The following is a 13,308-nucleotide window of genomic DNA, read 5'->3' on the forward strand; positions in this document are numbered from 1 at the left end:
ATTGTTTGTTAGATTTATAACCCGTTTTCCCTATTTTATCACTGGCTCTCTGTTGTTTATTTCCAAAGAGTTGTCAATACTCAATGGACCAAATGGCTGACTTATTCTCCATGTCCTATGATCTAAGTGCTTACAATTTCTGTTACTGGTACTTAAAAAGTCTGGTTGAGAGATTTTTATTAGGTTGTTTCAGCAGCTGTTTATTTTTATGAAACTTATGATCAGGTGAGGAGGGTTTGATTGGATCTCTTCTTTTCCCTCATCCCATTTGAATGCAATAGTTTTATTATGTTAACATGGATATACTTCTCAATTCAGAGAGTTTTTAACTGTTCACATTCTATCAGCATAAAAAATAGAAACGTTTTCTTGAGCTTTACCAAAGTAAAGGGTATACCTTATATTGTACTTAACCCAGTCTAAGTAAAAATATAAAAAGCACTGGTATTTGCAGATGCACACGCATGTAGTTAATCAAAGTGTGTGCTCTTACAAGTATATTACAAAATGGGAAAGGTGAAATTAAATAGGTTGAACTCCAGTAAAATTTAAAAGGGTATGCAGTTCATGGAGATTAGCGACTTGCCTAACTTTAGGCTGAAGTTGGCAGTTCAGTGCTTTCATTCACTTTTGCTTCCAGTTTTGATGTGGTTTTTCTTTGCAGATGGACAGTTTATTTGTTATTCTGCGTACAGTTATGCTGGATTCACTTCCTTTAAAAAGTTCTGCCTGGAGTAATGACAACAAGCAGACAGAGCTAAAAAACTACTATAGGTTGGGAGGAGGGGGAGAGAAAGAGAGGAAGCAATCCACTTTGGGTATTGTTCCTGTGGATCATTGGGATATACAATGGCATGGGGGCAAATGGAGAGTATAAAGGGCCATTGAAGGTGAATGGGAGTGATTTCATTGGCATAGGATAATGGGTAAGATCTTGTGAAGTTATCTTTCAAACGTTCCTTGCATCCAGACCATTCTAATCAACTTTTCCTTAGAAGGCAAATACCTCATCTCAACAACCGGCCTAGTGAACTTCCTCTGAACTGCCTCCAATGCAAGTGTGCCTTTCATTTTATGTAGGGAGACTAAAACTCGAGATGTGCCAAACTAGTGCACTGAAAATTATAAGAAGACTTCCCCACATGCCAACAAAACCCAGCTCTATAAGTGTGCGGTAAGTATTAAAAATTGTTTGAGAGTATAATGCTTGTGTGAAGATTTGTATTTGTTGTGTGTAAGAGTGTGAAGTCTATCAGTAAGAGTGTGAGGGATGTGCATGAATGTGAGAGGGTTTGGGATGTACGTGTGTGGATGTATGTGCATGGCATATGAGTGTGTAAAGTGAGTATGTGTGGGGAAGTGCGTATGTTTGAGTGTGAGCATGTATCTGTGAGTGAGGGAGTGTGTATGAAGATGGTAGGAGTCTTTTAGGTGTAACTGAGAATGTGTGTGCATATGAAGGTGCGCCTGAGGTGTGTATTTGAGCGTACATATTGAATTATGAGGGTGTGGGAAAGTTAAGCAGGCGAGTGAGCGTTTTATGTATGAGTGCCTTTTTGGAAATTCATGTACACCACTTCAACACCATTACCCTCGTCATTCCTTTCTGTTGCATCATCAACTATTCACTCAAGTTGGTTAAGAATGATTTGCCCTTAACAAAGCTATGTTGAGTTCATTTAATTAACTTTTAATTGCCAAATTGATTATTAATTTTGTCTCATTATTATTCCTAAACACTTGCCCATCACCAAGGTTTTCTCCACATCCTTTTATTTTGATGCCATGCCAAGTTCAAGGAAGATTGGAAAAAGAAGGCTAGAGCCTTCATAATTTCCACTTTCACCTCAGCATTGTTAGATATATCCCATCTTGCTTTGGTGCTTTATCAATTTTATGAATCGACAGCCGATCATATACTACTCCTTCTCAATTTTAAATTATAAAGTCATAGAGATGTACACCATGAAAACAGACTCTTCGGTCCAACCCATCCATGCCGACCAGATATCCCAACTCAATCTAGTCCCACCTGCTAGCACCCGACCCATATCCCTCCAAACCCTTCCTATTCATATACCCATCCAAATGCCTCTTAAATATTGCAATTGTACCACTTCCTCTGGCAGCTCATTCCATACCCGTACCAACCTCTGTGTGAAAAAGTTGCCCCTTAGGTCTCTTTTATATCTTTCCCCTCTCACCCTAAATCTATGCCCTCTAGTTTTGCACAGCCCGATCCCAGAGAAAAGACTTTGCCTAATTACCCTATCCATGCCCCTCATAATTTTGTAAACCTCTATAAGGTCACCCCTCAGCTTCCGACGCACCAGGGAAAACAGTCCCAGCCTGTTCAGCCTCTCCCTATAGCTCAAATCCTCCAACCCTGGCAATATCCTTGTAAATCGTTTCTGAACCCTTTCAAGTTTCACAACATCTTTCCGATAGGAAGGAGACCAGAATTGCACGCAATATTCCAACAGTGACCTAACCAATATCCTGTACAGCTGCAACATGACCTCCAACTCCTGTACTCAATACTCTGTTCAATAAAGGAAAGCATACCAAACACCTTCTTCACTATCCTATCCACCTGCGATTCCACTTTCAAGGAGCTATGAACCTGCACTCCAAGGTCTCTTTGTTCAGCAACACTCCCTAGAACCTTACCATTAAGTGTATTAGTCCTGCTAAGATTTGCTTTCCCAAAATGCAGCACCTCGCATTTATCTGAATTAAACTCCATCTGCCACATCTCAGCCCATTGGCCCACCTGCTCAAGATCCTGTTGTAATCTGAGGTAACCGTCTTCGCTGTCCACTACACCTCCAATTTTGGTGTCATCTGCAAACTTACTAACTGTACCTTTTATGCTTGCATCCAAATCATTTATGTAAATGACAAAAAGTAGAGGACCCAGCACCGATCCTTGTGCAACTCCACTGGTCACAGACCTCCAGTCTGAAAAACAACCCTCCACCACCACCCCCGTCTTCTACCTTTGAGCCAGTTCTGTATCCAAATGGCTAGTTCTCCCTGTATTCCATGAGATCTAACCTTGCTAATCAGTCTCCCATGAGGAACCTTGTTGAACGCCTTACTGAAGTCCATATAGATCACATCTACCACTCTGCCCTCATCAATCCTCTTTGTTACTTCTTCAAAAAACTCAATCAAGTTCTTTAAGTATCTGAACTAACTCCTCTTTCACCATGACAGGATGGCATGGTGCTCAGTGGTCAGCACAGCTGCCTCACAGTGCCAGGGACCCGGATTCGATTCCACCTTTGGGCGACAGTCTGTGTGGAGCTTGTATATTCTCCCTGTGTCTGTGTGGGTTTCCTCCGAGTGCTCTGGCTTCCTCCCAACAGTCCAAAGATATGTAGGTTAAGTGGATTATCCATATTAAATTACCCATTGCATTCAGGGATGTGCAGGCTTGGTGAGTTAACCTTCTGAAATGCAGGGTTACAGGGACAGGGTGGGATGCTCTTCATAGGGACAATATTCACTGGATAGGTTAAAGGGCCTGCTTCCACACTGTAGGGATTCTATGATTCGGGCAATGTCTTCTTCCTTGGTAAAGACAAGTGTAAAGTATTCATTAAACACCTCAGCTATGCTCCTTTCCTGAATCTGTATAATTCCCCTTTTTAATCCTTAATCAGCCCTGCTTCTCCTTCTACTACACTCTTACTATTTATCTGCCTATAGAAGATTGTTGGTTGTTCTTTTATATGAGCTGCTATTCTATTCTTCTCATTGTATCTCTCTCTCTCTTGCATAGTTTTTCTTTGTTCCCCTCGGAACCTTTTATAATCAGCCTGATTCTCTGTTACATAATTTATCTTATCTCCAGACCCCCATGAAGTCTCATGGCTTCAGGTTAAATATGGGAAAGGAAACCTCCTGCTCATTACCACTTACCGTCCTCCCTCAGTTGATGAATCGGTATTCCTCTATACTTTAATGAAGGACTGAGGATGGTAAGAGCACAAAACATACTCTTGTTGGGGGATTTCAGTCCACCACCAACAGTGGCTCAGCAGTACTACTGCTGATGGAGCAATTAGGTCCCACAGGACAGAGCTGCTAGACTGGGTCTGTGGCAGGTGGTGAGAGAACCAACAAGAGGGAAAAACATATTTGACCTCCAGTGATCTCTAGCATCGCATATACAAGTCTTCAGCCAATTCAATTCACTCCACGTGATATCAGGAACGGTGGAGGCACTGAATACTGTGAGGACTATGGGTCCTGACAACATCCCTTTTCCACGTCCTGATGCTGCCTGGCTTGCTGCGTTCTGACAATATTCCGGCAATATTACTGAAGACTTGAGCTCCAAAACATGCCACTACCTGAGCCAAGCTGTTCCAGTGCAGCTACAACACTGGCATCTACCTGACAATGTGGAAAATTGCCCAGCTATGTCCTATATGTAAAAAGAAGGACAAATCCAACCCAGACAATTACCGCCCCACTAGTCCACTCTTGATCATCAGCAAAGTGATGGAGGCTGCCATCAACAGTGCTATCAAGAGCACATACACAGCAATAATCTACTCAGTGACACCCAGTTTGAGTTCATCAGGGCCAGTTAGTTCCTGACCTCATTGTGGCCTTGGTTCAAACATGGACAAGAGAAATGAATTCCAGAGGTGAGGTGAGAGTAATAACCATTGACATCATAGCTGAAATCACTACGATGAGGATGTCGCTGGCTAGGCCAGTATTTATTGTCCATTTCTAATGGTCCAGTTGGCAGTTTAAGAGTCAACCACATGGCTGTGGGTCTGGAATCATATAGTAGACCACACCAGGTAAGGATGGTAGTTTTGTTCCCTAAAGGGCTTAAGTGAACCAAATGGGTTTTTCTGAAAAATTGACAATGGATTTTAGTCATCATTAGACTCTTAATTCAGATTTTTATTAAATTCAAATCCACCATCTGCCTTGGTAGAATTTGAACTCAGATACCCCCAAACATTCCCTGTGTCTCTGGATTAACAATTCAATGGTAATGCTACTACCATGTGTGGGTGAATGAGGTATTTGCAAGTGTGAGGGGTGTACAAGCATGTGAGACACTGTATCCTTTTGTGTATGGGTGTGAAAGACTGTTTTGCCGTGAGAGGTTGTGTGGCACTGAACGTGAGTGGGTGGTTTGAGTGTGAGGGTATGAATGTGGGTGATCTTTGTATGAAACTGAGTAGTATGTGAGGGGTTTACATTAATATGAGATGGGTTTGTATGCAAGGGATTGTGTATATGTGTGTGTGGAATGTTTGTGAGTATGGGAAGCATATAACTGTGAAGGGGTGTGTGTGATGTAAATATGCCTGAATGCGTGAGCATGAGGCATGATGGATAAGTATGGGGGAAAGCAAAAGTATATAATGATTTTTATAATTGTTAGTTATTTTTGCAACTGGGGTGTGAGTGTGTGCGAGGTAAACATGAGGGGTGTATATTCAGACACAGCCCTCACACTTCTGGGTATATGTAACTGTGAGGTCTGTGTATGTGTACGAGGAGCTATCTACTGCTAGTGTGAAAGCTGCAGATTTGGGAGCGTGGTTGTGTGCTTGTTTATGTGGTGTGTACGTGTGTGGACTTTTCTTGGTTTGTTTGACTTGAGAGTGCGTGGTTTGTCTGAATCTGAGGGGTAACTGAGGTTGTTTTTGGGTGTGTGAGAGGCTGAGTTGCAGGATGTGTATGAACTGAAGGGAGCTTTGATAGTGTGCACAGTGTGCTGTATTTGGGTGAGCAGGGTATTGAGTGTGAGGGGTGTGAGAAGTGTAGGTATGTATATGATTGGGCCATGTAATTTCGAATGGGAGTGTGAGGTGTGTTTCTGTTATGTTTTAAATTGGGAAGGGTGTGTATACAATGGTGTCAGTGTGTGTGTTAAACATTGGACTGTGTTGGAGCTGAATTTGAGGTGCATGTGAAGGTGCGATAAATGTAGGGCTAGGGGTGTGAGCATGAGTGTATATGTGTGAAGGTTTATTTTACAGTGGATGAGTGTTAATGTCACAATGCATGTGTTGGAAGTGAGAAGTGTGAATAAGGATAATGATACAGTGAGTATAAGTGAATAAGGATATGTGTCATGGAGCTTGAGTGTCTATGTAGTGTACTTGAGGGTCTGTGCATGTGAACAGTTTAGTTGTGTGTGTGGCGGATAAGAAAGAGAGTGGGAGTATGTGCAGTGTCTATTTGTGTAATGTTGGTCTATGAGTGTCCACAGCATCCAGCTCCTGATCAAGGTCCCTGAAAACGCGCCGTCTATTGTTCGTGACCGGGAGAGCGGTTCATCCTTCCCCGTGCTGCAGTGACTGTGGGTCTCGTTAAACATCGCTCAGGGAATTGTCCTATTCAGTGATTTTCATCAGTGGTCGCTAACATTACTTAAGAAACCTAATTTGCATCCGAAATTGTTTTCCGTAGTTAATTAATCATAACTTTCTATGACCCCCCAGAGTGACAATAATTAAAGGCCTGACAACAGCAAAGAAAGCTTGTCTCTGCAGCTGGATGCTCTGAATACCTCACAGGTAAAAAGATAGAAGACCGAACTCGTCAAAACATTCCCTGGGAGATGATGTTTTATAATTTGTAGCAAAGGCAAACAGTTTGATGCTGTCTAATGGAGCAAGTGCTGCTGAGTTGGTGGTAACGTTCATTTGTCAACATTGTCTTGGAACTGAAGAAATATGAAACAAATTAAAATAAAAAAAATTCCGTGATACATTAGAAACGGGGTTAGATGCACCCTATGTCAACCTTTTATTGAACGATGTGCGGGGAGTATTTTATAACAAAAATATTTTACAAACGTTTTGCCACATCAATCAAATTACAAAGCCCAAACTTCAGACGCCCTTTATTTGAATTGAAATGACATTTGGATATTGATTTACTAACTTTGGGTAAAGTACAAATGTGTAAAAGTGCAAATTAGAAGGTGATTTATTTACATCAAAAGCGTATATTGTTTTCTGAATGTAAATTAATTTTGTGCTGGGCAGTAATCACGCCTCATTCATTGTCAGTGAGTATAAATGAATATCTCGATCTTTGGCTCTCACTTTTGACAAATATAAATATTTGTTTGTATATTAGTGCAGGATATTTTCCATTCAACTGTTATATGTATTTGTGCAGTATTTTAACATATTGCTATTGTATATTAGAAAAAGGTGTTGCAGAAAATTTAACAAAATTTAAATTTAAAGTTGAATTTTTTGTGATATGATGCATACATAAACCTTTATATATTGACATTTTGTTTCTTATACCTTAAATTAGTACACTTCAGAATACTAGTATTGAGATTCTCTAATCTATAAGCCGTTGTATCTATAATCATTATTCTCTTGTTCAGCTGTGGATACAGTTACTGTGAATGTCAGTGACTTAATCTGGTGTTTTATAAAAAATGGCACAAATTACATAAATCATTTTCTATTTCCAAACAAAGCTTTCCTTCCTCATTTCTTCATTTAAAATGGACACTTATAACCAGTTATTTGAATGCCAAATTCCTGGTTGTTGCAATTTTGAAGCAAGGACACTTCTTATGTGCAGGAAATACATGCAGTATGTTTGTGTGTGTGTTTGTGTGCATGCTGTCATGTGATTTTTTTCAATCCTATTTGGTGAAGCAGCTTGACTTTTTGCTTTTGCCTCTGTTTGGTGAAGATTTTGACTGCAAGCATTGATTGACAGATGCATGGCAGAAACCCCCATTCTGCTCTTCACAAGATATGTATGATGGATAGCGATCTCTTGGCCCAGCAGGATACAGGGACCATGCATGCTGTAATTGGTCAGGTATGGAGTCAGCCATTTCTTAACTCCTCTCTTATTTTACCATGGGGGTATAACAGTATGATTCATATAATTCATATTTCTGGTATGTTTTCTACTATCCAGTCTGCAGTTCTGCACAGCTTTTGTTAGGGAGAAATTTTACGTCCAACCCTTACAATTAATGTTTATAACTATTTGCTTTTAGGTTTTTGTTTACTGATTAATATGATTTTATCATGCAAAATATTTTTAAATTCCCTTTCTACTGTTATTTTATTTATACAACACACCATTGAGGAGGTGTGAAGACTCTGATCTGGTATACATTCATGCAAGATTTACAATATTCCACTAATGTGTCTGCTATGTTATTCTGTCTTTTATATTTTACCCCTAATCCAAATGGTGTGTCATTAGTAAGTATAGTAATTCTTGTTGTTGCAGAAGCCAGTCTGCAAATTAAAAAAAAACTACAACAATCTAAAAGGTCCAGGTGGTCTGCTCCGTCTAATGTAATACAGCAGAGTAGCTTTAATAAACAGCTCTATTTACTCCCTCAAGCCACCAAGATAAACTGGTCTAGGGCTGCTGTGATGAAATGCCAGAAGAATATTTCTCAAAGGCCTCACATGCTGGGCTTTAGAGCCATTTCGTCTTTGTCTACTGGATACCAGATGGGTCACTAGTGCTTCTTGTGTTGTTTGTATTCTAAGTAGTCCTGGTATACGTGTCCTTTGCTTTTAAGCACAATCATCCAGAAAGCAATCCCAGGCTTGTAATCTTCTTGTTTATCTGCAAATAATCACAGGAACTGGTGGAATTATGCTCTTCTGGGTAAGGAAGGTTGGTTAAGACAGGTTTTGTAAAGTAAGCATTTTCTAGAGAATATTTTGGTAAATTATATAAAATCATAATCATATAAATAATAAATTTGTTCCAGGACAAATATATCAATATGTAATTTTATATATCGAATGTGCAAAGATCAGCTACATAATTGTATTTGTCTGTTTGTTTCCTTAATGTGTAAGATTTCTGTGAAAGGTGTTACTTGGAAGCATCTCACTCTGTTAGAAAATTGATGGAGAAGAGCTCCAAATGTGATTGAAATGTGAGCCTGCCCACTCGCGTTTACCTCAGTGCTTAGAAGATTTAATGAGCAGATGTACTGTTCATAAAAAACATAGTTGTTTTGAAGATTGTTTTTAATATCAGCCTCAACAGTGAGTGTTCTGCATTCATAAAATAATTCAGATTAGTTTTGGTCTGTTTATAATTTAATTTGAATAGCTGCTACCTAAGGCATTTAAAATCTAACAGTACTCATTTGTTGAAGTTGTACTTTTTATGGTGATAGCTCTTTGTTTTTCTCAATGTATTGTCTTTTGAGCATTTATTATTAACTTTGAATTACTTGATATCTATTGCTAAACTAATCAGTTATTCCAAATATAGTTCATGAGACTATTTGCTAATCTGGCACAGTGCAAAACTAAGGTGCAGTACAAGTACCAAATGTTCTTTGTTACTGATTAATTCTCTATTCATGAAAGTAAATGGCATTTATAATAGCTTCACAGTTTTAATGGATTAACCTTCACGTATCTTCTGGAAAAATACAAATTGATTTGTCTCCTCAAGTTTTCAAATACTGAATGTTAAAGATAACAAAATACTTTTGAAGTATTTGCAAAAGAAAAGATACAGTTAAACGTCAAGAGCAGTTGCAGAGAAAATGTACATATTAATTTTTCCTCTTCTTTAAATAACACACTGTCTATGATCTTGATAATACGGTGAAGCCAAATTGGCAGGCCTATAATAGATAAGACAATATTTTAAAAACATTTATACATGTCACCTTTTGTGTTGTGAGATTCAGCTGATTTTATTTCATGACCAGTTGTAACCAAATCATAATGCCATTGTCCAGAGGAAATGTCCATTTTTCAAAATTGAAAATGTAGTTTTCTGTTACACCGTGTTCCACATAGGACGTCTGTGAGCCTTGGAAGATGGCTATCAGGGTATCTAATCTCAGAATATTCAACTCTGCAAAGGTCATATTTGTTGAAGGAGATGTCGTGGGATTTATGTAGATATAATTTAAAATTTTATTAAATCAATTCTAAATGGACTGAAAAGGTTACTTTTTCTCACTTACCTTCTCTGTGTAGTCTCTCCCTTTCTTCCTCTTTCTCTGTCTGTCTGTTTATCTCTCCATTTCTTTCCTATTTCCACCCCATTCAATTCGGCTACTGGCAAAACAGTCAAGTTATTTTGAAAACAAAATTTCAGTCCACAAGAAAGATCTTCTTACATTGCTTTAGCTTCATTCCTGTGCATTTTTTATTTTGGAAATTTCACAGTACAGTTCATTATTTAATTACACTGTTTGGAAATGTATAATCTCTATTTATACTATTCCATTAGTGCAAATCCATCCACTGACTACAATAATCTGAATCTTTTTAGTATTCATATTTTAAATAAAATTAAATGATGCTTTGAAAAATAATTTTGGGGGAAAATTATGAATATTCAAGAAGCACTTACTTTTGCATTTTTTGAACATTTAACATATGAAATAGTAAACTCTCATTTCCACATAAAGTTGCTTGTTTCATTGAAACCGCTGTCATGAGAGAAATACTACTTAATGTTGTAGCTTCTATAATCTTATTTTTTACAAGATTCAGACTTTTCAGTACCTAAATTAATCTGCTTCATGTCCAATATTTGAAACTAGCACTGCAAATGCTTTAAGGATTGTTTTGGAGGATGATGAGGAAGTTGAATTGAGAGGAACAGGATTTTCTCACTACATTGCATTAATTGTAAAGATTTACATGAAATGGGCATATAGGTTGGAGGGAATTTCACAAATGCACCTCACATTTCAGTACGAGTGCACCAATAAAATTCTTGAATGAAAATACAACATGATTACAGAAAAAAAAAATTTCAATTGCCAGAGGATTAGGGATATTTTGTTCTTGTTGATTGCTCAAATCAGTTGCCATGTGAAACCATGCTGTGTGAGAGAGCTTCTACTGTTTCTGGATTCTTCTTAATTTGTAGAGCATGATTCTTAACTTCCCTTTATTTAAATTAATTTTGTTTCAAAAATTAATTACTGTTTTAGGTCACCATTTATTTAAATTGCTGAAGTTTAACTTTTCAGGAAGAATTTAGAGAAACTGAAATGAGTTCGGATGGAAATTAAATAACAATTTATGTTAAAGAATATCTCATTGCTTATTAATCAACCCTATGTGTAAAATTTGAATATATTTAATATAAATTATTTAAGCTATGTTGAATGCTCAAAGTTCATTATAGTGACATACATTTGTGTTATTGTCAGAGGTCAGCAGTTTTTAATTTTTCTACTTTAAGCATATTTTATACAGTTGTCTTTATGTGAGTGAGGCCTCAATTTCTGCATGACAGGTATGTTCATCAGTATTACTACCCTCCTGTTTATGTCTCAGCAGAGGCAGGCAGGTCACAGCGTCCAGTCACCCTTCTCACAACTGCTGTCCACAGGGAACACTCCAACCATGCCATCATGATCTCTAGGCCCGAGGGCTTGGACTAGCTGTGCATTTGTATGTTCGCTGGGTATGAAGACCATAATACAGCTCAGCTTGTTAAATGAGGTACAGAGAAAACAAAACTGCTGTGACATGAAGCAGGAGAGCTGTGTGTGTGTGTTTGTGTGTGTGTGTGTGTGTGTGAGATGAATGGGTAGATAGGGACAGGTTTGGGTCTGTTTCCAGGTGTGTAAGGGGACGATTGATGGTGTAAGGGGCGTTGGTGACAAATATTCTAAACATGTTTCTTATTTTGTTGCTTCAGGATGTATCATGACTCTCTTTTCAATATTAAGCCTTTTCAAGATAGAAGTTTTAACCTCAAAATAACATTTTCTAAAAACATCACTGTTACAGAAACTAAATGAGTTAAGTTTTATTTTGAGTTTGAAAGGTTCACTTTGCAATTTTCATGAAGTGTTCATGAAGGTTACGTGGCTATGTGCTATTTAGACTCTGCTTCAGTATATTGGTTTTGTGTTTTTCTTGCAATTTAATGCTAAGTATTTGTGTTCTTGTGTCATACTTAAACTAATAGTTCTAACTTGTTGATGCTAGTATTAGTTTATTTTCTGTGAAGTAGTATTGCGCATAGGCAGGAAGTCACAAATAAGTGATTCTTGTAAAATATATAAGTAAATATAATTAATATTGAAAAAAAAGATGCTTTCTTTTGGTCTCCCAAATGCATTGTGACAATGAAAAACCTTTTTGTTTTGCCAGAATTCACTTTTTAGCAGTGAAGGAGCAATATATTTTCATGTTCTGTAAAACAAAATACCTTCTAACTTCATTAATGAATTAGAAGTATTTGTTTAGTTTCTTCAGAATCTGCTTTTCATATTTGAGAAGTGTTGGTCAATTTTTAAATACTTTGGGCAGCATGTGCTCCAATATTTTACTGAGAAGTAGCTTATGTGCGTGATGACGTTTCTTTATTCATAAAACTAAATCGGTAGACATCTCAGCCAGAATCAAGAAATAAAATTTGTACAGTTTTATTAGGAAAACAATAATTTCTTATGTTATTTCCTCAATATATTCATGTTTACAAGGTAAAAGTTCATTCAAGTTTTGTTTTACTATGTACTGAGAATCATATTGTATATCAGTCAAGCAATATTTTGTCCCATCCTGTTTGGATCATTCGTTTCCCCCAATTTGATTTCTGTAAATGAAACATTGTAGGATTGTGTGGTTTGTAACCTTTCAAATTTGAGCTCTTTAATCTTCCTGTTCCCTCTGAGCCAAACTTGACATTTTATTTTGTTAAAAATAAATGTATTGTTATTGAGACTGCCATATGTAAAATGTGTTCAGGTAGCTGTTTATTTTGGTGTTCTTTCAGAAAATATTTGATTCAACTTTGGTCTAACACGGTCTCACCCCTGCCGTAATTCCTCATATTTATGTGCAATTCTGCCCCTTTGAAATTTTACGTACAGGAAGCTAAAATTGACTAGGTCTGAGAATTATCCTATATCCCAGTAATGGGCATGATTTTTTTTTAAATACTCATGCCAATAAATCTTCTATTGTAATCAGTCAATATGCATAAGGAATGTCCAATTTTATATCTTTAATAGGTCACTTATTACACACTATTGGAATCTCATAGCCTATATCTAAATCATTACAATACCAAACATTGTCGGCTGAATGGGAAGGTTACTTTTATGTAATGTGAGACAATAAAGCAGTTCCTCAAGCTTCGTCACTGATGGATTTAGAATGTTTCCACCTACAGGATAGAGCATTACAGGGGAAACCAATTCCAAGAGAAAGGAGGCTCATGAAATTCAAAGGAATATGGGAGAGCTTGAGATGTAAGACCAAATCTGATATAAATTCAACCCTGAATGTTGTATCTGGATAATGATGTTTTTTAAAAACA

General features: G+C 37.5%; 1 protein-coding gene across 1 annotated transcript in view; it reads left to right on the top strand.

Moving 5' to 3' along the window:
* Positions 1–11,373: 11,373 nt before the first annotated feature.
* The window catches only part of pou6f2 (POU class 6 homeobox 2), a 567,547-nt gene continuing 565,612 nt past the window's right edge, over positions 11,374–13,308 (top strand). The window contains exon 1 of the mRNA XM_087986073.1: positions 11,374–11,480. Within this exon, the coding sequence (XP_087842199.1) occupies positions 11,445–11,480 (36 nt within the window). The 5' untranslated portion in view covers positions 11,374–11,444. The remainder of the gene's footprint in view (positions 11,481–13,308) is intronic.

This window comes from Chiloscyllium plagiosum, unplaced genomic scaffold (assembly GCF_037043375.1).
Source record: "Chiloscyllium plagiosum isolate Xiang-an unplaced genomic scaffold, Cpla_swu_hap1 HiC_scaffold_4, whole genome shotgun sequence".
NCBI classification, from domain to species: Eukaryota; Metazoa; Chordata; class Chondrichthyes; order Orectolobiformes; family Hemiscylliidae; genus Chiloscyllium; species Chiloscyllium plagiosum.